Consider the following 24049-nt stretch of genomic DNA (forward strand, 5'->3'; position numbering starts at 1 on the left):
CCAAGCTTTTCAGGACAATATGGAGGCTACAAGTGTTAGCTGATGTTTTTGACTTGGTTGGGTGCTGTATTTGTGAGTGCTAAATTAACTTAACTTGTTTAGACATCAGCGCTTTATTATGATATTGTTATGAAGAATGTTAATTTCGTTTTTTTTACATTCTCAAAGGAGGTATGGAAATGAAAAAAAAACATTAGAATAATGTGAACGTGTTTTTATTGATTGATTTTGATGAAAGTCCCCCATGTGGTTAATAAAAGTATCACCAAAAGGATCAGTATTGGGCCCCTTGTTACTTAGTATATAACTGAACATTACAACATCCATTTTTGTGCTGAGACCATCTCGTATGCTACTGCAAACCAGACCTTCTCCAGGTTGGAGTCTGCTTTTAACAACATCCAGTGATCTTTCATTGATTATAAAGTTTGTTATACATTCCAAAAAGACAACATGTATGCATTTTACACAAGAGGTCAAATCTGATGTAGATCCACTTCATAGAGATTTAAGAAACTGACAAGATAGAAGATTTCTCCTGCACACTGAGCACATCAGTCATCTTCATGACAACCCCAACCATAACCACAGAAGTGAAATACCTGGGACTCCCCACCAGTCAGTCAGAACTGAAGAAGACTCTTAGATGAGAGGTGAAACGTCTACAACCAAATCCAGGTTTGACTCATCTTGGATAATCATGTCCTGGATGACTGAAAAAACACCACACTCAGAAGGTAAAAAGCAGAAGCACAGAACAGCTTTCACCTCTGTGCCATTTGATGCATTACTGTGACTTATATGAAGTGAACAAACATGATACATGGTCACAGGAGAGGTTAGCCTGAAAAGTTCATCATACGGTCTCTGAACTGGGAAGAGGCTGGCTTCCAGAGATATGCAGAACTGCAGTACAAACTGCAGGTAACATCTCTCACTCCTCTGAGGGACATTAAAGTTGTATTGATATTTCTAATGATATTTGTGAATGTTTTAATTAATGTTTCTGCCTTGTGTGACAGAGCCTTCTTGTTGCAGTGCTGTTTTCAGACTTCTCTTATTAAATAAATAAATAAATAAATAAATAAAGCTCTCAAGGAGACTCCCTGTATAAATAAAGCGTAACTACTCACTAACTAATTATATTTTGGCTAATAATATGATGCTGCCATTAATAGTCATCTGTTTCTATACTTACTGTACTTAACATTAGCGAATACAAAGTTGTAGAAAGAGAGATTATATAATAAACTTTGATTCAATGGGTAAGTCACAGTTCAAGAACAAGCTGACTTCCCCTCAGGAAGAGAAAATGCTTAGCTCCTCTTGAACTGACATAATGTGGTCAGTAGAAGTGGAAGGGTCGCATAAAGAGAAGGGCTTCCCTCATTTTCATAACCTCCTCCCCCATATTCCCTTCATACAGAAATGTCAAATTTCCCTTGATAGATGTAGAATTTACTCGCAGTCTATTTTCGGTCTCATTCATTTGTGGTTTCAGGCATCCCTTTTAGTTTTGTTATGCATTTCCTTCCCATTTTTTAAACTTCTTCAATCGGTCGCATCTTCTGCCCTACAGAAATCTGGTTCTCTTATCCTGCTTATGGTAAATGAACTATCATGTGAAACGTGGACTTATGACTAAATGGTTCTGAGTCATTTAGGTATTTTCATCCAGGGGTTCTGTATGCACACTGTAGTTTTATAAGCCTAAAAAGTACCAACAATATTTAGTCATTTTCACATTACACACACAGACACACACACACATATACTGTATATGCAAATACATTTTGAGATTTTGTCAATTAATCTGCAGACTGAAAACATCGGAGATCATGGCAGGCCAGCAGCACACGAGATAAACAAGTTATTACTGTTTCTCACCTGTTTATCAATGCACCGAGTTGTTAGTTTGAAAGCAGTGACGCAACAGGGACATCTCGATGTTCAGAAGAACAAAAGACAGCTGCACAAAGTGTAGTTGTGACAACAACACATTTCTGACCTGGATCACACAGTTGACCTGGTATAAACACCCCAGGCTTTCTGTTTAGTTTGGATCACTTTTATTAAAGAAAGGGTAAGGGTGTTTTAGGGGGCCACTTTTGACCAAGAGTCTTCAGTCTGCTACACAGCCTCACAGTGGGGAGGTTCAAATGGATTAAATATCTATCACATTTTGAGACATTGGCCATACATCTGACTGTTTTTCTTCACTATCTCTATGTTTTGCTGAGTATCAAGGGTTATGATTTACCAGACTTTCTTTCTTTCTTTTTTCTTTGTTTCATTAGGAACCCTGTTCAGCAAATACGTTTTTATCTTTGGATGCAACTTTGCACAGTTCCTGGTGATAATATTTAGTCCACATGATGTCCAAATGCTGGAAGTCAAGTCCATCTCTAAGATTCTGTTTATTTTAGAGATAATACAGTGATGTCTGATACATATTTATTTAACCAAGGGTCCTAAGGCTCTGCAGTAAGTTCTTTGTATCACAAATAAAGACACTTTATGGAGTCAGCTGGCAGATGGAGAAACCTTTTACCCGTGGTATTCACCCAGCAAACTCAGACCCCACTGGTAGGCACCAGGAGGCCATCAAGCTGAAGAAGGGGGCCTTTTGGACTACCAGGGGTCTCCTGAAGCAGCAGATGGGTACCAGAAGGTCAGAAGGGCTGTGGCTGTAGTGGTCACGGACACAAAAACAAGGCAGATGGGAGCAGTTTGTGGAGGCTATGGAAAAGGACTTTCAGTTGGCCTCTAGGAAGTTCTGGTAAATTCAGACGACTCAGGAAAAGAAAGCAGGGCTTGGCTTAAGACGTGGATTTTGAAAGGCCGTGGAAGGAACATTTTCCTGAACCCAGCCAACATGTCCTCTGAGGAGGGTGCAGAGCTTGAAGACTCAGGGGCGGCTCGCCAGCTACAACACTGAGTAAGGAGAACGCATTTTTGTAACCCATGTGGTACATAAAGCGTGTTTAAAGGAAGGTTTCCGTTTCTAACAGACACAGGCAGCATCTACCTCTGGCCAAACTACTTTCAAACTTAGCTGTAGTCATTGCTAACAACAGTTAAACAAAGCCAAAAACTGTTATTTCAAAGAAAGCGCTGTTGCCCTCACATGAGCCTTGAGCCATAATTATTCCCACTTGACCTCCTGTTTGCATATAACACCCTGAAAGGTGCTTTTGAAAGTGTGGCGCAGAAAGAGACAAACATTGCACAAAAACATCTGAGGACAGCTGCACAATCACAAAAGAAAAGACAGCCTAGGAAAAATCCTTTTATTGGGTCACCACCAGCCGGGACGGGGCTCATATGTTTTCACAGCTTGATGTTTGAAGTGCAAAGGCTATTATCCTGGGTCTTTTTACGCAATACTTTTTAAGTGTGGCCCTATAAAAGTAGCAGTAACTTCAGTGAAAGCTAGATGCGCTTGGGATTGTTTTTTGCCATCTCGAACACTATTTTTGGACTCCCACTGGACCAGGAAAATGTTTGCAGCTGTAACGCTCTTCGTCTTCATGTGCTTGACTGCTACCACCTATGCAGAGCACCACCAGCCCTGTCGTAAGAATTTGTAGTTCCATCAATTTCATTCTTTTTGTTATTTGATTTTGATTTTGATTGTCCATGTGTTAGGTAGCTTTCAGCATCACTAGATTTCCTATTTGAGAGAACAGAAACAAAACTCTATGGTTTCATTGGCTTAAAAGGTGACAAATTAACCCCTCTAACTAACTGTTCTCTTTCAGATTCACCCAATATGACAGGATTCATGAGTGTGGTGAGTTTTTTTATTTAGTCAGTACCTTTTTTTGGCTGTTTTACAGCAACATGGACAGAAACTGGAAATACAGCATTAAACCCTCTCTCTTTCTGTTTGAATTTATGTTGTTGAATGACACCAGATGAATCTGAAGGGTGAAGTGAAAGCACATGGTGCATTCACTTACGATTCAATGGGCAAGAAACTACGGTTCAGATCAAACGAGAGCCACCCCACGAACGCCTCGCTAGGTTTGGATCTACTGATGTTTTTTGAAGAGGTAACTGATTTCTCACTTACATAAATGCTACCATTCACCTGAGACTGTTTTGCGCCTTTGACGTTTTAAACTTTGTCTGCATCTGGCAGGGAATATTCTACGAGATTGACAGCAAAAACCAGAGCTGTGAGAAAAAAGCACTGCAATGCACCATGCATCCTCTAGATATTCCCGATGATGCCACGTTTTTGTCTGTGGTGAACTCTGGGAATCCATCCATTGAAGGGGAGGGATTAAAAGTCAATGTATGGACAGGATCAATGGCAGACACGAAAGGTGGGAGAGCTGAAATGAGAGAGATGTAAAATAATACACGTGCCTTTTTTTGTTTGAGTTTTAAAGAGTGCATTGAAATTCATCATGACCTGAATGTTTTCTTTCGCTTTTTCAGGCCACTACTCCATGTCTGTAACCATGGGATGTTTGCCTGTGAGCACATTCTACTTCACTGAGTCCACATCATTCCTTTTCAGGTTGGTGAAAAAAAAAAACACTCCAGGGATGTTTTTGCAACTTTCGAGTATCTGAAAGCTGCATAACATATTATGAATGTCCTTGAAAAATATCCTTGTAATTTTTGTATCACTTTCTCACAGCAACATGGACATTGAAAACGAGATCAAGGATCCCGATCTCCTCGTAGTGCCTTCCTTTTGTCAGGGACAGCATCTGGAGGAGACACCTGAAGGGACAGTAAACAGTTTCCTCAACGAGTTCATGTAGATGAAGCCCCACCAGCAGAAAAAAATCAAACCCCTATCCAAGTGTGGCCTGCCAGAACTTTAGACTTTTCTCTCCTTTTCACGTGTGACTCGAGTTTTTCGTGTGACACAGCACTGTTTCACATCTGTTTCCATCACAACTTCCACTCCCCTATGAAGATATGGCTTTGAATGGATCATACTGTATACATACATTTTGATGTAAAAGGAAAGAGATATGACATGGATTATAGAAGTAGTCAAAATTACTAACAGTTGGTGGCTTTTCAAGTTGGTACTGCTTACAAAACCTGTAAGATATGATTAATGGAACAATAAAATGTCAAAGCTGTCAAAGGTGTAAAGAGCAGTTTTTTCTTCAAATATTATTTCTTTGTCGTGTGTCTCATTTTGGCCTGACATTGTTCAACCGTACAGACACGGTCAACACAAAAGGGGCCAAAAATTAGCTGATGAGTCCCAGTTCCCCCGCCTCCTTTTACTCTGCAGTGTGTCCCTTTCAAATATCACACTACTTATGATTAATTATGATTCGATCCAGTAATGACACAGTATTGCACAGTATAGCAAGTAGGTTTTTTTTTTTTTGGTAATGTGCAACTCTGACAATAAAGACATTTGCAATTATCTTTTTTTTGTATTATTGTTTTGAAGCTATACTAGTTCTAAAATTACTAGTAACACTATATTATACTCTCGATTGTGAACTAATGTGAACACCTGTACTATGTAATACTTTCTGTTACAATAGCCTCACAGTAAATATTATCTATAGAAGTGAATGTTTTGCCTGCCTCCCTTGCATTGCCCAGGCCTCCAGTACCACCTTAAGGAATCTCAAAGTTTTTTTCTTTGATCACGATAACTCCCACATAAAGGAAACTTCAAGGACTAGCTTTTTTTCACCTACGTAACACTGCATAAATCAGGCTTATGCTGTCTCAAAAAGGTGCAGAAAAACTGGTCCATGCTTTTATGACTTTTAGGTAGGTTAATTTCAATTCTTTATTATCAGGCTGCCCCCAACAAGTCTCTAAAGACTCTGCAGTTGATCCAAAATGATGCTGCGTGAGCACTGACAGGAGCTAGAAAAAGATCATGTTTCTCCTGCAATCAGCTTCTCAGCATTGGATCCCTGTAAAATCCAAAACAGAATTTAAAATACTTTCCTTTTCTTTTTGATAAAGCTTATACTTAGGGCTGGCTCAGTCTGGCCTTGAACCATCCCCGAGTTGTGCTACTACAGGACTAGACTCCCAGGGTACTTCCTATGATGCACCAAGTTCCTCTCTCCTCCTCTCCCTCTCCATTTGTTTGCATTCATATAATTAATTCCTGTTACTAACTTGGCTTCTTCTCTCCCTTGTAGTTTTTCACTTTCTCATCTCTTTCTTCTCTCCTCCTTTCGCTTTCTGCAAATACTTCAGCCTCCGGAGCTGTAGAGTCTGGATGTGCGGCTGCGGGTCCCTGACTGCCCCCATAATTAATCTCATTAATTACTGTTATTAGTCCTATTATTAGTTTTATTATTATTGGTTTCATTATTATTATTATTATTGTTGTTGTTGTTGTTGTTGTTGTTGTTGTTGTTATCAGTTGTCTTATTATAATTATGTGGAACCTAATACTTAATACTTCCCTGGAGTACACATAATGAGGACAGCTTGCTCTCTGAGCAGGTAAACAGGGGAGCTGACTCTCTGCACAATTCCCTTGAGTCATGAAGAGGGTGATGGTGTGGAAATGTTTAGAGAATACTTCCTGTCAAACAACACATGGTTTAGTCACAGTGCAGTGCACCTCAAAAAAGTAGCTACTATAGCAGGCGATGTACAATAGCAATGTTTAGGTATTTTTATGTAATTAGTCTATAGACCAAAACATGGGGAGCAGAGTGAGCTATGGAAAGTCAGGTTATTTATTTAGCCAGCAATTTCAATTGTCCCTTCAAGATCACGTTTTCCTGAGTCTGAGTCCCCATCTAACCCAAACTGCTTTTTGATTATCTATGAAGTTTACACGTTTTGTATCTATATGGGCACCAATACCAATACACCAATACATATGTGATTTATGCAGAACCTCTGCATAGAATTAAATTTCAAACCTGGATGTTTTATCTTGAAGTGAATATCTTTCAACATAGTGAATACAATTGGGATCTAAAAGCTGTTGTGTTAATTTTCTCAGATGTTGCGTATAGTGACTGTCGGTCAAGCAGTGATCATACGGGAGAAAAGTGAGAGACTTGAGAGCACTGACGGACAGGACACGGCCCCTCTCACCAGCAGTTCACGGTGCCGCCGACAGGTGGTGTGTGTGCTGCATTCATGATAACGAAAATACAAACTGTACCTTGCTATATTAGCCACTAAGGAGCTTCCTAGCGTTAGCTAGCAAATAAAACTATTATTTTTGAGATTTGGAAAATGACAGTTTGTCCAGGAAATTAACGAAAGCATCCTCTTTGCAAAGTCCGCAACATTTGGATTGTTTGGCTTTAGTCCGTCTTTTGATTTAAAACAAGGTAAGTTGTAAAATGGCGGATAGCTAACCATTAACATCCAGGGAGTTTGTCATTGATGCTGCTATACTAGCTAGCTGGCCAAACACCTGGCAGTGGTGTCACCAGGAGTTGTTAACGTAGAAATACGATTTTATCATAATAAATTAAAACGAAAGTGATTAATACGGGCGACTTAAGCTTCCAGCCTGTATTGAGTAGTGGTCTCATTAGCTAGCTACAGCTAACGGTTTATGGTAGCCAAGCTAGCAACTAATCTGATGCTGTATATGTGTCAAAATCCTTTAGTGGATTCAAGTCTTAACGTTCGTAGCTCGGTACGAATGAAGTAGTCAAAGAGGGGGTCAGGAGGTAGCTAGATAATGTCTCGGCTAACATCACATATCAGTAAGGTTAGCTCGCATTAGCCTGAGAGTTGCTTGGCCGTCGTAGCAGAGACGGCACGTCAGGAAGAGATGAGAGTGGATAGGAATCGCCAGCCTCGGAAACATCTGTGGTGCTGTTTGTAGTTCGGAAGTATACAACTGCGCGTGTCAGGGTGGTTTTGGCATCGGCTTGTTTTAGATTAGAAGTCATGTTAGAGTTGACTGTCACAAAGACCAGTTATAAATAGTTATGAGAATACTACATTATTTGTCTAGGAAGGTATCAAAGGTTATATTTTCTTGGTATGCGTTCCCATTCATGGTCTTAGGTCTCAGACGTTCAGAGCAAGAACAACCATGTCATGTTTACAGTTCATATTGGAGTCAGGGATTTCCCGTGTCGTTGGTGTCAGTCAGCGAGAATCGGTTGTAGATTTAGTTTTGGTTCCTTTAGTGCAGCTGTCAAAGTGCTCTGTCACACAACCACCTGGTGAGTGGTAAAGTAAACCCAGTGTAGCCTTTAGAAAACCACCAGTTTTGCTCAGTGCATTTTGTGTTCAGCTTTGGGCCATGAGGTCAGTACATGTCTGACAGTAAGGGAGGATTAAGACACCTGCCTGTGGGTGTGGCTACCGAGTTTAGCGCTACACAATATTACCATCCTGATATCCCCCATTGTTTATGTTAGGGAAGAGGATTAGGGCTACATATGGGGAAAAAATAGAGTTCTGACTTTAAAGACAGAATTCTGACTTTTTTCTCTCTCAGGATTCTGAGAAAAAAGAAATCTGAAGTTTTCATTTCAGGCTTTCTGCAGTCCTCCTCTGTTGTGTTAGACTGGACCAGTGCAGTCCACTTACTGGCGCTTTGCAAAGTTTTCACCTCTGATGGATTTCCATCATTTCTAACCACAGTCGTAACTGATGTCTTCAGATAGCAGATTTTTCTTTTGGGAGCAACAGTCAATAAATTCAGAGTGTTTCCTGAAATTAAGTAAAGTTTTTAGTTGATGAATGAAAACTATTATCAGTCATCATAATGTTCATCATCTAACTGATTAAATTGCTTAAGCACTGGGTAGTAGTACACCAAAGACAACTAGAATTTTGTGACAGAGACAGAGAAAAACCTGGAAAGTACTGAAAACTGCTGTGGTATTCAGTGGGTTGGTGTCTCCAGGACCACATTTTGTTATGATGACACACACATGCACACACACACTCACAAGGTGAAAACAATGCCAGCCACGCTGCCGCTCCTGGTAATAAAATGCGTTATCTGTAATTCTAGCTGTGCAGTTTGTGAGTCAAAAATAAGTGATTTCGAAAAGCTCAGATTTATCTGCGCAGTACATAAAAACAGGATCTGTGAGGTCTCAGTGTATAAAATGAATGGAGAGTGGAAGTGAGTAAGTGCAGTGACTGAGGAAACATTTCCATCAAGCCCTGGAACAAAAGTTTGATTGTTGAGGAGAGCTCTGAATAAGATGTGAAAATAAAACAGGGCTCCATCTAATGAGTATTTTCTTCTTTGGTTTTTCGGCTGAGATGAATCAGTTAATTGTTTCCTCTACAAAATGTTAGAATGTTGAATAAGCATCTCACATTTTCCCAGATCCCTGGGAAGACATCTTCAGATTGATTTTTTTTTTACTATCAGAATTGTTGCTTATTAATTTCCTATGCTTAATCCTTTTTCCTCGCCAGACATACTGGCTTAGTAAGGAAAGCACAGTTTTACAAATAACATAGGCAATGGTTCTGTTCTGTTTAAGTGTCCCAGTAGGCTGTTACAGTGTGACAGAGAGCCAACATGCATAATACCAGGACTGGAATTCAGCCATCACCCGTTTCATTAAATACGCCTGTGCTTTGTTGAGCTTTGCAAATGTTTTATAAGCTATGAAATGCTCCCATTGTGTCTGTTCATCCTCAAGAATAAACACTCATTACATTATACAGTCATTACATTTTACATTCACAGTAACTGCTGTATATATGGGGACGTTATTTTCTGAGTAGTTTCCATGCAACTACTGGAAACCACCACCACGCTGTTAAAAAGATTGTTCAGGGATTTCTTGTGTTCACAGATTCATGACTCATATAAGTTGTAGTGCTTTGCTGTCAGCGTAGTTATTGCTGAAGTGGCCTTAAATGAGCCTCAACAAACACTTTCTTGCATAAACTTTTGCTGAGGTTATCATCGTTATGGCATATAGACAGGTTTCATATCACTGAGGTGTTTGTGTGGCGAACTCTGGTGATCTTAGTGCCTGATGTGCTCTGTCTAACATGTTCTCCCCTTTGTCGGGAGCATTAACTAGGTTCTTGAAACTAAGCCCCATGTAAGATGTACGTTGATTTGTTTGTGTAGTTGTCAGTGCAGTCGTTCATGGACAGACTCTTCTGATATGTCTTATTTTCCAGGTGCAGTTAAAGAGATACCTTCTTGCTTGGGATCCAGAGCAGTAGAGGCACCTACTCCAGCAGATCCAGAAAATGTTAAAGAAATGATAGCAGCGCAGGATTTGCACACAGAGTTTCAGTTTCCTCAGTAAGCACGGAAATCTGTCATCAAATTAAACACAACCTTGAATGTTCCTTTTGTGTTTTTTCCCTATCCCTAAGAATTTAAAATGTTATTTTTGAAGTCTGTAATAACTTTGTGTGTTGATCACAGAGAGGCAGATTCTCAGTTGTCTTCAGATACTGACCTTGAGGATCCTGATGGCAAAAATGCAAAAGCAGGAAAGGGCACGGTATGTTTTTCAAACCTTATGTCTTCATTTATCCACTTTCCATACCTGTCCATGTGTAATCAGGGTCACAGGGAGGCTTGAGCCAGTCCCAGCATTTACTAGTTGGAAGGCAGTAAAACACCCTGGACTGTTTCCTAGTACATCACAGCACGGACTCAGAGGGGAAACAGTGTGGTATTATGCAGCAGCGGTGCTTGATCAGAAAATAAAGTAATGTCTGTAATATGATTTAGTCCCACATTGTGACAGGTTCTAAATTCCTGGTAGTCAGAGAATGTTTTTAAGTCTATGCATGCATGCTCTGTGTTTTAAAAGCACAATAACACTTTCATCTTCCATGGAACATCTTTCTCCCCAATAGGCTGCCAAGAAAGGGAAGAAGGCGCTTGGAGACAAGGCTAAAGGTGGGGGAGCAGGGAGGGTCCCTGGTCTTGGCTGGGTGAATGGCCATCATCAGGAGAACGGGATGGAGAATATGACCCTGTTCGAGGTGGTTAAAATGGGGAAGAGTGCCACACAGGTGAATGAGCGGTAGTATTGCCTTGTAGTCCTGAATTTTTTTTTTGATTGGTGTGGTATCTGTGGGTTACATTTTTTTGGACATTGATTAAACTGTAATGGGACTGTGGGTAAGTCTTCCAGCAGCGATGCTGGGAGAGCACCACCATCTCCAACACGCAGTGATACTTTGACATTTTCTTTCCCAACGTTATTTGGATTTGATCCATGAATAAATTATCTAATTTAAAATTATTAAAATTGTCATGCTTTATCTTCTAGTCTGTCGTCGATGACTGGATCGAGTCGTACAAACACGACAGAGACGTTGCTCTCTTGGACTTAATCAACTTCTTCATCCAGTGCTCTGGCTGTAAAGGTCAGTATCTGACTTGATTTTAGGCGTCTGAAAGCAAGCCGCTATGCTGAATTTTACTGACATTGTGTAACTCTTCACATAGGTGCTGTGAGTGGAGAGATGTTCAGACACATGCAGAACTCCGAGATCATTCGAAAAATGACAGAGGAGTTTGATGAGGTGAAATTAAATTGAAATAACTTATTTTAATATAACATCACTTACCAACATGGGAGATGTTTTAAATGTAATTTAAACAAATGGAAATGGAAATGAACAGTGTGAAACAAATGTGATGTGATGCTCCTGAGTTAAATCTGATCACCTCTCTGCTGTCATCAAACAGGACAGCGGTGACTATCCATTAACTCTGTCAGGGCCACAGTGGAAGAAGTTCAGGATAAGCTTCTGTGACTTCATTGCGGTTCTGGTGCGCCAGTGTCAGTACAGCATCATCTACGACGAGTACATGATGGACACAGTCATCTCGCTGCTCACTGGCCTGTCTGACTCACAGGTCAGGGCATTTAGACATACAAGCACACTCGCAGGTCAGTTTTAACGTGCACTCTGATATTCTGCATTTCTGCTCTATGCCTTTCTACACCCTCGTGCTGTTTTAGTGCGGAAGCTGTTGTTCCTTCAGGTGTGTATCTGAACTTTGTCATCTTTGCCAGCCATGAAGTTGATGACAGCCTTGGTGAACGTCGCTCTGAACCTGAGCATCAATATGGACAACACACAGAGACAGTATGAGGCGGAGAGGAATAAGGTCATTGCAAAAAGGGCCAATGATAGGCTGGAGCTCCTGTTACAGAAGCGTAAAGAGGTCAGAAAAAAAATATAGTCTAATAAGATGTCTAACACTTGTAACACTATCACTCCCTACACTGTAAGAGTATTGAGTCGGTCCATGCTGTGCATTTCATTCCATTAATCACGTATCAGAGCTTCATTAACTTGCACTGTATTCTTTGTTTATTCTTCTTACCTTGGCATATATTTATATGCACTTTGCTCTGTCTAGTTGGAGCTGGTACTTACGATGTGCATTTAAATAACGTTGAGTCTTCTATTCTAAATATGCATTGTGCCTTGTGTAAAAATGACTCACACAAATCAATTTGTTCTTATGTGGTGTGTATGACTGATTTAAGAATTTAGAATTTTCTCTCAGGTATGAATGAATTTCTCAAGTTGCCTGGACCTGTGGTACAAATCACATACAAACAGGCTGTCTGTCACCACAGGGCAAAAAACATTTGACCTGAAATCATAATGTCTTAATTTGACATAGTTTAGAGTTTGTGTATATTTCAGCACACCATTTCATATGGCCTTGTAGTTAGGAACATTGTCCCACTCTGACAGCAGCCTCTGGGTCTTTATGCAGGACATCCTCTGTTGCACTGAGTGTAACATCGCCTGCTGTAGGCTGTAATATTCTCTCATCTAACATCTCCATGACCGTCTCTTCCCCTTGACTGCTTCCCCTATTAGTCATAGTCATCATTCATTCATACTGTAAATCATTCCCTCTTTATTTCTGTCAGTGCGTTGCTGCTCTGATGACACGTCATTGGCAGCTGTGCTGATTTCTGACAACAGAACTTAAAAGCTCATCAGTCATCAAAACTTTCCCAAAACATGGAGCAGAAGAGGTAGCCCTGTGTGGAAATTGTAGGGGTGCTGTAATCAACCAGTGGTCTTGAGCTTGGCCAATAAATTGTTGGTTGAAATTTATTGAAAATAAGAAAAATATCAAAAGAAACAGAAAGAAAAATAATAAGAATAATTCCGGCCTTACCTTTTAATATTGCTAAAATGGCTTATCTTACCTGCACAGTCTCTTGAGAGAAAATATTTTCAGTTTTTGGAATTTGTAATTTCATATAAATTACTTCAAATATCACTTATATTTTTCTTTCAGCTTCAAGAAAATCAAGATGAAATTGAGAACATGATGAATGCAATTTTCAAAGGAGTGTTTGTTCACAGATATCGGTATGTAGAATCCTTGATTGTCTTACATACTCTGAGTGTGACTGTGAGATTTTACTGAGCCCTCAACACTTAGTAGACTTGCCAGTCTTATCATAACAAGCCAGGACCTTGCAATGTTCATTTTTGGCCTTTTGGCGCCCTCTTGTGTGAAATTCATGTCAACACCACTATGAGTTCATATTTACTTGTTATATAGTTTTAGATTTTATTTTTTATTTGAAATCTGGCACTTCGGAACATTTCTGTTTACACAAGGCAACATTACAAGCCTCAAGTTTAATCAAATCTCTTGTGTTTGCCAGCGATGCCATTGCTGAAATCCGAGCGATTTGTATTGAGGAGATTGGAGTGTGGATGAAGCTCTACAGCGACGCTTTCCTCAATGACAGTTACCTGAAGTATGTTGGCTGGACAATGCATGACAAGGTGAGCTCACAGACACCATCTGTGCTGTGTAAAAACCGTCATGCCATGAAATGACCTGCATTTACCTTTGCGGTACTTGTGTCCTCAAGGGATGTTTCATATAATCATATTTGGTTCTTGAAAGTTATTACTCAAGCAGTGCCACAGGAAATGGCATTGCTCACCTTGATTTATTTGTGTTGGAAGTTTGTTGGGAGTTTTCGCTAAAGCCAATGAACCTGATGAAATGGTGATTTTGTCTATTGAGTTGCATAATAATAAACCGGTGTAACTGAGGTAATGAGACAGTAACACCTGGGTTTTGGCATTCAAATGTGGTAAATATTTTATCCATTTCTACTGTGACTCCAGCAAGGTGAGGTGCGACTGAAGTGCCTGACTGCCCTGCAAGGTCTCTACTACAACAGAGAGCTCAGCGCTCGACTGGAGCTCTTCACAAGTCGCTTCAAGGTGAGCCAGCAGATTTCCAGGCTTTTCACTTGTTCCCTCTTTATATGCCGTTGTCTAAAGAGTAATCTCGTGATTTTAACTTCATTATACCCAGGTATGATATGACAACTAATGTTCTGGAGATCCTATACCTAAGGTGTATCTGAGACATGAACTCACTCTCATTGACAGGACCGCATTGTGTCTATGACTCTGGATAAGGAATATGATGTGGCAGTGCAAGCCATTAAACTTCTGACACTCGTCCTACAGTGAGTAACGCCTCCTCCTCTTGAATGGAGACATTCTACATTTAATTTTGTTTCATGAACGCATCTTATGTTATTCTAAAGACATCATTTTAATTAACGTTAATATAATAAACACACCAAATCTGTTCACCGGTTGTTATATAATATATTTTGGGACTAAGTAAAGACATTTTCATTGTCCATTAGATCTCACAGATGTCACCATTTTTGTTTATTGCTGAGGTGACTGTTATTGAACTGGGCAGAGTATGACCATATTTTGATATTTCGATTTTTTTTTCTACCTGATCCTAAAATCTTCTGTGAGAAAATTCTAAACAAACCATTTCACATTTAAGTTCATTAAACTTTCCTTTATCACTAAGCAGGTACGTATTTCATTTAACAGGAGTAGCGATGAGGTTCTGACAGCAGAGGATTGTGAGAGTATTTATCACCTGGTTTACTCAGCACATCGACCCATCGCTGTCTCAGCTGGAGAGTTTCTATTTAAGAAGTAAGTGCATTTATTGGTTAGAGGTGCAGTTAAATTGCTGATACACTGTGGGCTTGGAAGGTGGCTCCTTTGGTGGAGGACGGCAGCTGTAGTCAGCTTGGATTCACAGCAGTTATAGTCGAGCAGTGACCTTGTTTGATTATAAAAACAGAAGTACAGAAGTATTATGTTGCTGTGTTGCCAAGTTACCTGTGAAACACATTAGATTAAAAAAGTCTACTCAGCGTAGGGTTTTGCTGAATCCAATGAGCAAATGCCCTCCTATTTAAGTAATGCATCCATCCATACTTCAAAATACATGTGATCTTTTTTCTTTGGCACTGATTGAAGGCTCTTCAGTCATCGAGGTCCAGAGGAGGAGGGATTACCCAGGAGGGGCAGGCAGAGCCTCAATGGCAGCCTTATCAAAACTACTGTCTTCTTCTTCTTGGAGAGCGAGGTAATCAGAGCTTTGTGCCTCACTTCTCGATGTTAATTACGTTTTGATACTGTTTTAGTTTTGGGTCAGATTGGATAATTACCATTTGCTTCCAATTTTTAAAAAATCAACAATAACATTTAACCATTTGTTGTTTAACAGCTACATGAACATGGAGCCTACTTGGTGGACAGCTTATGGGAGTGTGCATCGGAGCTGCTGAAGGACTGGGAGACCATGATTAGTCTGCTGCTGGATGAGCCCATGCCAGGGGAGGAAGGTAAGATACAACTGGCTCAGATTTTTTGGAAACCTGTATTTTTCATACTGTTTTTTTTTCTTTAGGACTTCACTCAGCAGGGCAAGTCTCACCATTACACTGTTGGTAACTTTATGTCTGTGACTTTTTTTTTTTTTTTTAAGCCCTGACTGATCGCCAGGAGACGGCTCTGGTTGAGATCATGCTCTGCGCCGTTCGGCAGGCTTGTGAATGCCACCCTCCGGTAGGCAGAGGCACAGGGAAGAGGGTGAGTGTCTGGTCGTCATGCTCGAGATAGGGAGATTAAATTTGTTTCTTGAATGATTTCATGTTGTTAACAAAGTTGGGTTTTTGTGAATGGAAAAGGTCCTGACTGCAAAGGAGAAGAAAACACAGCTGGACGATCGCACACGGATCACAGAGATGTTTGCTGTTGCGTTGCCTCTGTTACTGGCAAAGGTGAAAACTTATGTTCTGCACAGCTGAGTTAATTTGCATATATATACTTGACAACATGTTTGATTCTTCCCATTCAACCTAACTGCTCTCTCTGTTCTTGTCATAGTACTGCGTAGACATTGATAAGGTGACCAATTTGCTACAAATACCAAAGTACTTTGATCTTGACATCTACACAACTGGACGGTTAGAAAAGGTTTGTCAATTTTTACACTTGTTCTACATTATGCAGCTTTAAATTGCCTAAAATTAACAACATTATGTGCTTTCATGTTCTCATTAAGCATTTGGACGCCTTGTTGCGGCAAATCTGGGAGGTGGTGGATAAGCACACAGACACTGAGGTCCTGGAGGCCTGCTCTACCACCTACCACTATCTCTGCAACGAAGAGTTCACCATCTTCAACCGTGTGGACATCGCCCGCTCCCAGCTTCTCGACGAGCTTGTAGACAAGTTCAATAGGCTCCTGGAGGACTTCTTGCAAGAGGTGGGTGCTGTAAGATGCTTCTCTTGCATGCATTATTGCATGTTCACAGATGCAGACACAAGGTTGGGTGTCCAGAATTTTATGGGTTGGACCTCTCATTTTTCAGGGTGAAGAACCAGATGATGATGATGCCTACCAGGTTTTATCTACGCTCAAGAAGATCAGCGCTTTCCACAAGTAAAGCAATTGACTTGATTATTCTTATGATTTCACTAGTAATCGGTTTAAGATGTGAATAATGACATCTGCATGAATGTAAATTTTATTATTATGTACTATTTTTTATTTTTCCCTCCAGTGCACATGACCTCTCCAAGTGGGATCTCTTCACCAGCAACTACAGGTTACTCAACACAGGTCTGCAGAATGGAGATATGCCTGAACAGGTATCAAAGCCCTAACAGCAGAGTCCTCTCTGAATTGTCAGTAACTGGAACATCGCGTCTCATCAGACCTGCTTGACTTCTTCTCCCCAGATTGTAATTCATGCAATGCAGTGCACACATTACATCATCCTGTGGCATCTAGCAAAGGTTTCAGATGGCAGTTCATTGAAGGTATTTACATATTATTGGTTATGAGCCATTTACATATCTTTTTCTTTGTCATCAGAATGTGTCGAGAAAGTTATTATTTTTCTCAAAGAGTGGTTAAAGAGTGATTTTTTTTTTGGGGCTGCTGATTATTATTATTATTAAACCATAAAGATTTGTCACTACTTGAACAATCCTAACTGTGATTGTACTTTGTTCATTCACAGGGCTGTCTAACTGAAACATTTTCTCCTTTTAGGGTGATGTGGTGACCCTGAGAAAGCAAATGAGAGCCTTCTCCTTAATGTGTCAGCGTTACTTAAACAGCATCAACACCACAGTCAAGGAGCAGGTGGGATTATGCTGACAGGACTGTTCTTTTATTCCTGATTTTTCTGCGTGGCCATTCTTCACTGCGGCTGAAAATTTGGTCGGTCAGGATTGTCATAAATGCTGAGGTGTTGTGTTTATTCCAGGCCTTCACCATACTATGTGATCTGCTATTGATCTTCAGTCACCAAATTATGTCTTCAGGCCGGGAACAACTGGAGCCTCTGGTCTATACGCCAGACTCTTCTTTGCAGGCAGAGCTGCTCAACTTCATCCTGGATCAAGTGTTCATTGATCAGGATGATGACAACAACAGCACAGGTCAGAGTCAAGCACCATTGTGTTCACCAACTGAAATGTGAGGCATGGACTGCTAATTATATATATACAGTACCAGTCAAAAGTTTTGACACACCTTCTCATTCAATGGTTTGTCTTTATTTTTAGTACTTTCTACATTGTAGATTCATACTGAAGACATCAAAACTATGAAGGAACAGATATGGAATCATGTAGTTAGCAAAAAAGTGTTAAACCAACCAGAATATGTTTTATAGGCAAGGCAGGAAATTCAACAAATTAACTCTTGACAAGGCACACCTGTTCACTGAAAACCATTCCAGGTGACTACCTCAAACCTTCTGAGAGAAGAGTGTGCAAAACTGTCATCAAATCAAAGGGTGGCTACTTCAAAGAATCTAAAATACAAAACATATTCTGACTGGTTTAACACTGTTTTGTTAACTACATAATTCCATATGTGTTCTTTCATAGTTTTGATGTCTTGTAGAAAGTGATAAAAATAAAGAAAAACCATTGAATGAGAAGGTGTGTCCAAACCTTTGACTGGTGCTGTATATTTTCAGGGTTTGAATTATTTTGTCTTTTTCAGATGGACAGCAGGATGATGAAGCCAGTAAAATCGAGGCTCTGCATAAGAGAAGAAACCTTCTAGCTGCCTATTGCAAATTAATCATTTACAATGTTGTGGAAATTAACACTGGAGCAGATATATTTAAACAGTATATGAGGGTAAGATTTACCCCTTTTTTTTTAGTGATTATAAAGAATTCCTCCAACCCTGCTCTTATTGTTAACAGTATTTATCCCTTTCTTAGTATTACAACGACTATGGAGATATCATCAAGGAGACTATGAGTAAAACGAGACAGATCGACAAAATACAATGTGCAAAGACGCTCATATTGAGCCTGCAAAAGGTGAGATTCTTGACCTACAAGGCGGTTTCGGTAATTTGTAAAAAGACAACATACTTATTAATGTCTTGTTTCATTTCTTTGATAGATTAGTAGGGCTTTGGTATTACCCAATTTTAGAGTTGATCTAAAACAGTATACTACATTCACAGAATTTTCTATCACTCTATAAGGCATCACTCACATAGTAATCTGCCTTCAGGATACATAAACAGAGAAAAGATTGTGGCCTTATTTAGACTGAATTATAATAACAATAATAACAAGGATCACAAATGCATTTAATCTAAGACTTAGACCTATCAGGTGTGAAACCTTGTGTAAAGAAACATATTTTGTTTTCCTTTTGTAGTTATTCAATGAGATGTTGTCTGAGCTTGGCTTCAATTTCGACCGCTCATCGTCAGCCTTCTGCGGCATTAAAGAACTTGCCCGACGCTTCTCATTAACTTTTGGCTTGGATCAGTTGAAGACCAGGGAGGCTATCGCCATGTTACATAAGTAAGTAACAGTCCTGATCCAAGACCTTGTGGATTACAGCATTGCGTGCGACTCAGCTTTTATAATGACTTGTGTGTTTAAATGCAAGCGGTTCATTGATTATTTCCCTTGTATTTGTTTTAGGGATGGAATTGAGTTTGCTTTCAAAGAACCTAGTCCACAAGGAGAAGGGAGTCCACCGCTTAATCTTGCATTTTTGGATATTCTGAGCGAGTTCTCTAGTAAACTGATTCGACAGGACAAGAGAACAGTGTAAGTCTGAGGCACAAGATGTGCAGTAATTTACGTTTGTGGCGAGCACGGAGCTGGTGAGGAACTCTCAACAGGTGCTAACTGTCGTCATTCTGACTTCTACAGTCACATGTACCTGGAGCGATTCATGACGTTCCAGATGGCTCTGCAGAGAGAGGACTGCTGGCTGCCCCTCATCTCCTACAGGAACTCCCTGCAGGCGGGAGGGGATGATGACACCATGTCGGTCATTAGTGGGATCAGCAGTCGGGGGTCCACCATCAGGAGTAAGAAGTCCAAGCCAGCCACCGCTAGCAAAAGGAAACTGCCTGAGGGTGAGCGATTCAACAGTGTGTCTCAGTCAGTAAGGAACACTGATTGTCCAGGGAATCTTCTCTGCAAGCTCCTTTACATTAATTGCCATCATCCCCTGCCAGTTCCCAGTGCACACATTACTGTGGCCACTGCATGTGTTCAGTAGAATATAAGGAGTTAAAGAAATGATTTTCCCTAGCAGAAGAGAACAGCTGCAGCAGTAGTGATGCAGTGTGGATGAACCGTGAGCAGAATGCGCAGACGCCGGTGATGATGCATTCGCCTCACCTCACCTCTACTGTACTGAGGGATCCAAAGAAGATGAGGGCGGAGGACAGCTACACGACCGGATACACCATGCCAACAGAACAGCATCCCCATCAGCCGGTGCCTACCCAGCAGCAACCACACCATCACCACCAGGCTGCCATTGATTACAAGTATGAAAACCTTTCTACACACACACACAGTCAGAAACTTTTCAGACCCTTTCACTTTTTGCACACTTTATTGAGTTATAGATTTCATTTTAAATGGATGAAACTTCTGTCAGTCTACACTCAGTAATCCGCAATAATAACAAATAAATATCTTAAGAAATATTTGCAAATTTATGAACATTAAAAACTACATTTTCCATTACCTTACCTTGAAATTAATATTTACAGTTGTTGCTGCTGTTTACAGTGTCTTACGCTGTTTCTGTTAAACTAGGAGCACTATGAAGTTGTGTTAAATCTTGCCCACTGTCCCACAGTACCCAGGTTACTTGGATGTTGACACAAAGGCAACAAGCTGAGGCCCGTCAGCAGCAAGAGCGGGTTACCATGCACTACGCCAAGATGAGGAACCACATGCAGCAAGCAATGTAAGATTTACAGTACATTTCAGAGTTTTAATTGTGGAACAAAGCTGGGCAGTTTCAGATAGGGTTTTTGATATCCAGTTTATAGACCGCATGCGAAAAAGTGCAAACTCCTAACAAACATCTGTGTGTACTCCACAGCCGTCGAGGCTCTGGACTCATGGAGGACGATGAGGAGCCAATAGTGGAGGATGTGATGATGTCATCGGAGGACCGCCTGGAGGACATCAATGAGGGCATGGATTTTGACACAATGGACATCGATTTGGTAATTTAAGAAATGTTCATCTGGATTCTGTGTTTCTATAAAAGAAATGGCAACAAATAGTGCCTTATATAAATATCTATGATAAATGTTACAAACTCTGCAACCACATTTTAACTGTCAGCAAAAGCTAAGAATCCATTTTGGTCCAATCAAACAGGCTTTAACTTTCTGTGTAAGTTTCCTCCAAATAAAAAACAGCAACAACTGATGCTGATTTGATGATGGCGCGTTGTGTTACATTCTGTGGTTCATTGTGCCGACTCTTCTGTTATTTTTCAGCCGGCATCAAAGAATCGCAGAGAAAGAACGGAACTAAAGCCGGACTACTTTGATCCATCTTCCATCATGGATGATTCAGTAAGGATTTTCCGCTTCTTATAATACTGTTTACTTTGTTGCTCCTTCTTTTAAAAGTTAATTTGGTGTTAGAGATGGGTGGCACTTGTTGCTCATAAACTTTTGGGCCTATTATCTTGAGGTAACATTGTTCTCTCATGAACATTAGTCATTATTTAAGGACATTTATGAACATTAGAGTTGGAGATCACAAGTTACAGGAAAAATCCTTCCTTTGCGTATCAGTTTTAACAAATACACAGGTCCCAAATGTTTTTGTTTTTGATGAAATGAAAATCACAGCTGATAGTAACCAACTCCCCCTACCCACTGAGTGGGATAAAAAAACTTATCAAGCTAACACTGTGCTAGAATATTGTTTGTGATTTATCTTGGATTTGTAATATCTTATTTTTCCAAAATACTTTGTGTTTGTTTTCAGGTTCTCAATGTCTCAATGTACTGAAAAAGAGGAAGATGTGCACAATGTGTGATGAAAATCCTTGGAAAATAAGATGGATGACTGTTCTCTGTGAAAATCAGCATGGAACAAAATGGACTACTATAAATGGTTTGCGAGACACCAATGTTTGCCTCTTCAACACTTTGTTAAAACTTTAGAGGGAGAGTTTGAATTTGAATTTTATTCTGATATTTTCACAAGCCAGACTTCTGTCACACTGCAGGGGAAATGTTTCTGTTTTTAGTCAGTTACCCTAAAAACAACTTGATGTTAGCTTTAACTAACTGTTAAAGCTGTTTGGGTTAATAAAAGTGCCAGTATAGACATTATGTGGCAGGTGCTTGGTGAGGGGACAATAACAGACTGAAATTCAAATTAATAATATATACCTTTAATCTTTTTCATTCAGTAGACAAAAATTGTCTTATGTAAATACATAGTGGCCAATATACAGGTGGGGCAAATACAATTTAATGAACACCGGTGTATAGAAATATAATAGCCCTGCAAAGTAATACTACCTTTATGATGCTTGTAGCGTTCATTTGCTCTTGAACACTATAATGACACTGCACTTTGTCACAGGGGTGTTAATTCAACTCTATGGTAATTTTATAGCCATATTTTTAAAAATGATCATAGGCCTCAGTCAACACCTCTCTGACACAATCTAAACAGATACTGAACATCATAAGCTTCAAAAAATCGGCATTAATTTGAGGGCTATTGAATTGGACTGCATTACATTGTAAAGGTTGGGAAATTGCGTTCACCTGGTGTTCTTTTGAACTGTAGATTTTGGCATGGCATGTAGCCATATATCGAAACATGTACACAGTAAAGTTTAATGTGAACTGGCGTCTCATACTGTTCAAAGGCCTTGCCACAAATGATATACGGCATTCTCAGATTTCTTTGTGATGATATTTTTTAGAAATGTATGTGTTCTGCTTTTATACCTTATAGATGACTTTGATTTATAGATATTTTGTAATGACAATCAAATGTAAATTAATGGTTTCTAATCATGGTATTTCACATAGATGCTGAAATAATCCTTTTTAATGGAAATGATTATGTTACTATAGATATGGCCAGCGGTTTGTATTTTCTTTTCATCTCTATATCAAATGGATGAAAAAGTACTTACTAACTACAGTTGCTCAAGTGTAGTAATTTCACAAATTGATGGCTGCATCTGAAATTATTTTTTAATATTGGGAGCATTCACAGTGTCATACATAAAATTTTGACTCAACCTTAAACATGTAATCTCTCCTATATCTTGAATATTTTTCTTCACTGTATATTATCTAATATCTAATAACACAGACATGCCATAATTACAATCTTTAAAAGAAAGGTTTCGAAAAATGGTTGAGGGTGTGTGCTGTTTGTTTTGTTTTGTGTGTGTGTGTTTTTTTTTTTTCAGTTTGCAAGTGTGCAGAGGATTTAAAAAAAAAAAAGCCAATTCATTTAGTGCACCACTGTTGTGCGAATAAGAGTTATAGGATAATTCTAAATTACAAAGTTTTAGTATGCTTTAGTCAACTATTATAGTATCAGAATTGTATATTATACAATTACAAATGTGTAATATATTGTGAATTGGTGCTCATTTTATATTTGCAGTTTATGTTTGCTTGAAATTTTAGGGAAAGGTTAAAGAAATAGAATGTACCTATTCAAAGTTAACCTACTAATTTGCAAGTATACACTATACAGTACATTGTTTAGTTTGTCTTTCAGTGAACTGTTGCCATATTTCTTTACCTCTGTGTATTGGCCTGGTTGGCAGATTGAGATTTTATGGAAAAGGTTGTATTCATATTGTAGTTACAAACAAATCCCTAATTTCCTCACAATCTCACAATCAACGGGAGAAACAGATCACATGGTCTTAAACATTACCATATACACACTAACTATTCATGTTAGGCAGATGAGAAAAATACATCGTAGAATTGCCTGTAAATTAACATTAATCAATTCATTTTGGATCTTTTCTGTTTTGCATTGAACTGCTGAAAATGTGCATACATCTGTATGTTTACACATATTTAAATATTTGTGTATATTAAATTTGTGTTTTTATTCTATTTACAAAGTGCCCATTGCATCCTTCAAAATTTGTATTTATGTCTGGAGATGTAACATCGAAGAATAAACCATGTGCGACCGTGTGATGATTTTAAGAACATGGCTGTCAATCCATACTTCCAGTAGTATTAGGATATACAGAAATGTTGTCTGTTATTTTTCTTTATCTTTAAGTATAATATTAAGTGTAATATTTTCCTCTTTAAATTATTCAAAGTAGTATTATAACACATTAAAAAGCAAACCGAGACTGGTTTCTCCAGATGAGACATAAGTGCAGTGAACTTATCAAATTCACAGTTTAATATACAAAAAAATAGGTGGTACTTTGAAATTGTGTTGTTTAACGTACTTTA

The 24049-nt window shown here is 39.3% G+C and overlaps 2 protein-coding genes across 2 annotated transcripts; both read left to right on the plus strand.

Moving 5' to 3' along the window:
* Positions 1-3455: 3455 nt before the first annotated feature.
* epd (ependymin) lies at positions 3456-4979 on the plus strand. The gene is made up of 6 exons (XM_041051874.1): positions 3456-3576; positions 3762-3793; positions 3918-4055; positions 4145-4331; positions 4447-4528; positions 4652-4979. Exons 1-6 carry the CDS (start codon positions 3501-3503, stop codon positions 4776-4778), a joined length of 642 nt encoding a protein of 213 aa, XP_040907808.1. The 5' UTR covers positions 3456-3500; the 3' UTR covers positions 4779-4979.
* A 2130-nt stretch (positions 4980-7109) lies between these two features.
* On the plus strand, positions 7110-23776 carry stag2a (stromal antigen 2a). Its single transcript, XM_041051382.1, has 34 exons — positions 7110-7304; positions 10096-10222; positions 10349-10427; positions 10789-10947; positions 11208-11304; positions 11387-11463; positions 11630-11834; positions 11961-12112; positions 13214-13287; positions 13590-13713; positions 14065-14163; positions 14335-14414; positions 14803-14910; positions 15241-15349; positions 15491-15608; positions 15752-15855; positions 15954-16046; positions 16153-16242; positions 16331-16534; positions 16641-16711; positions 16833-16920; positions 17011-17091; positions 17327-17419; positions 17544-17718; positions 18290-18429; positions 18516-18617; positions 18967-19115; positions 19239-19367; positions 19473-19681; positions 19864-20101; positions 20419-20529; positions 20668-20794; positions 21074-21151; positions 21573-23776. The coding sequence occupies exons 2-34, from the start codon at positions 10179-10181 to the stop codon at positions 21594-21596; spliced, it is 3831 nt and encodes a 1276-aa protein (XP_040907316.1). The 5' UTR covers positions 7110-7304; positions 10096-10178; the 3' UTR covers positions 21597-23776.
* Positions 23777-24049: the final 273 nt, after the last annotated feature.

This window comes from Toxotes jaculatrix, chromosome 12 (genome assembly GCF_017976425.1).
Source record: "Toxotes jaculatrix isolate fToxJac2 chromosome 12, fToxJac2.pri, whole genome shotgun sequence".
NCBI classification, from domain to species: domain Eukaryota; kingdom Metazoa; phylum Chordata; class Actinopteri; family Toxotidae; genus Toxotes; species Toxotes jaculatrix.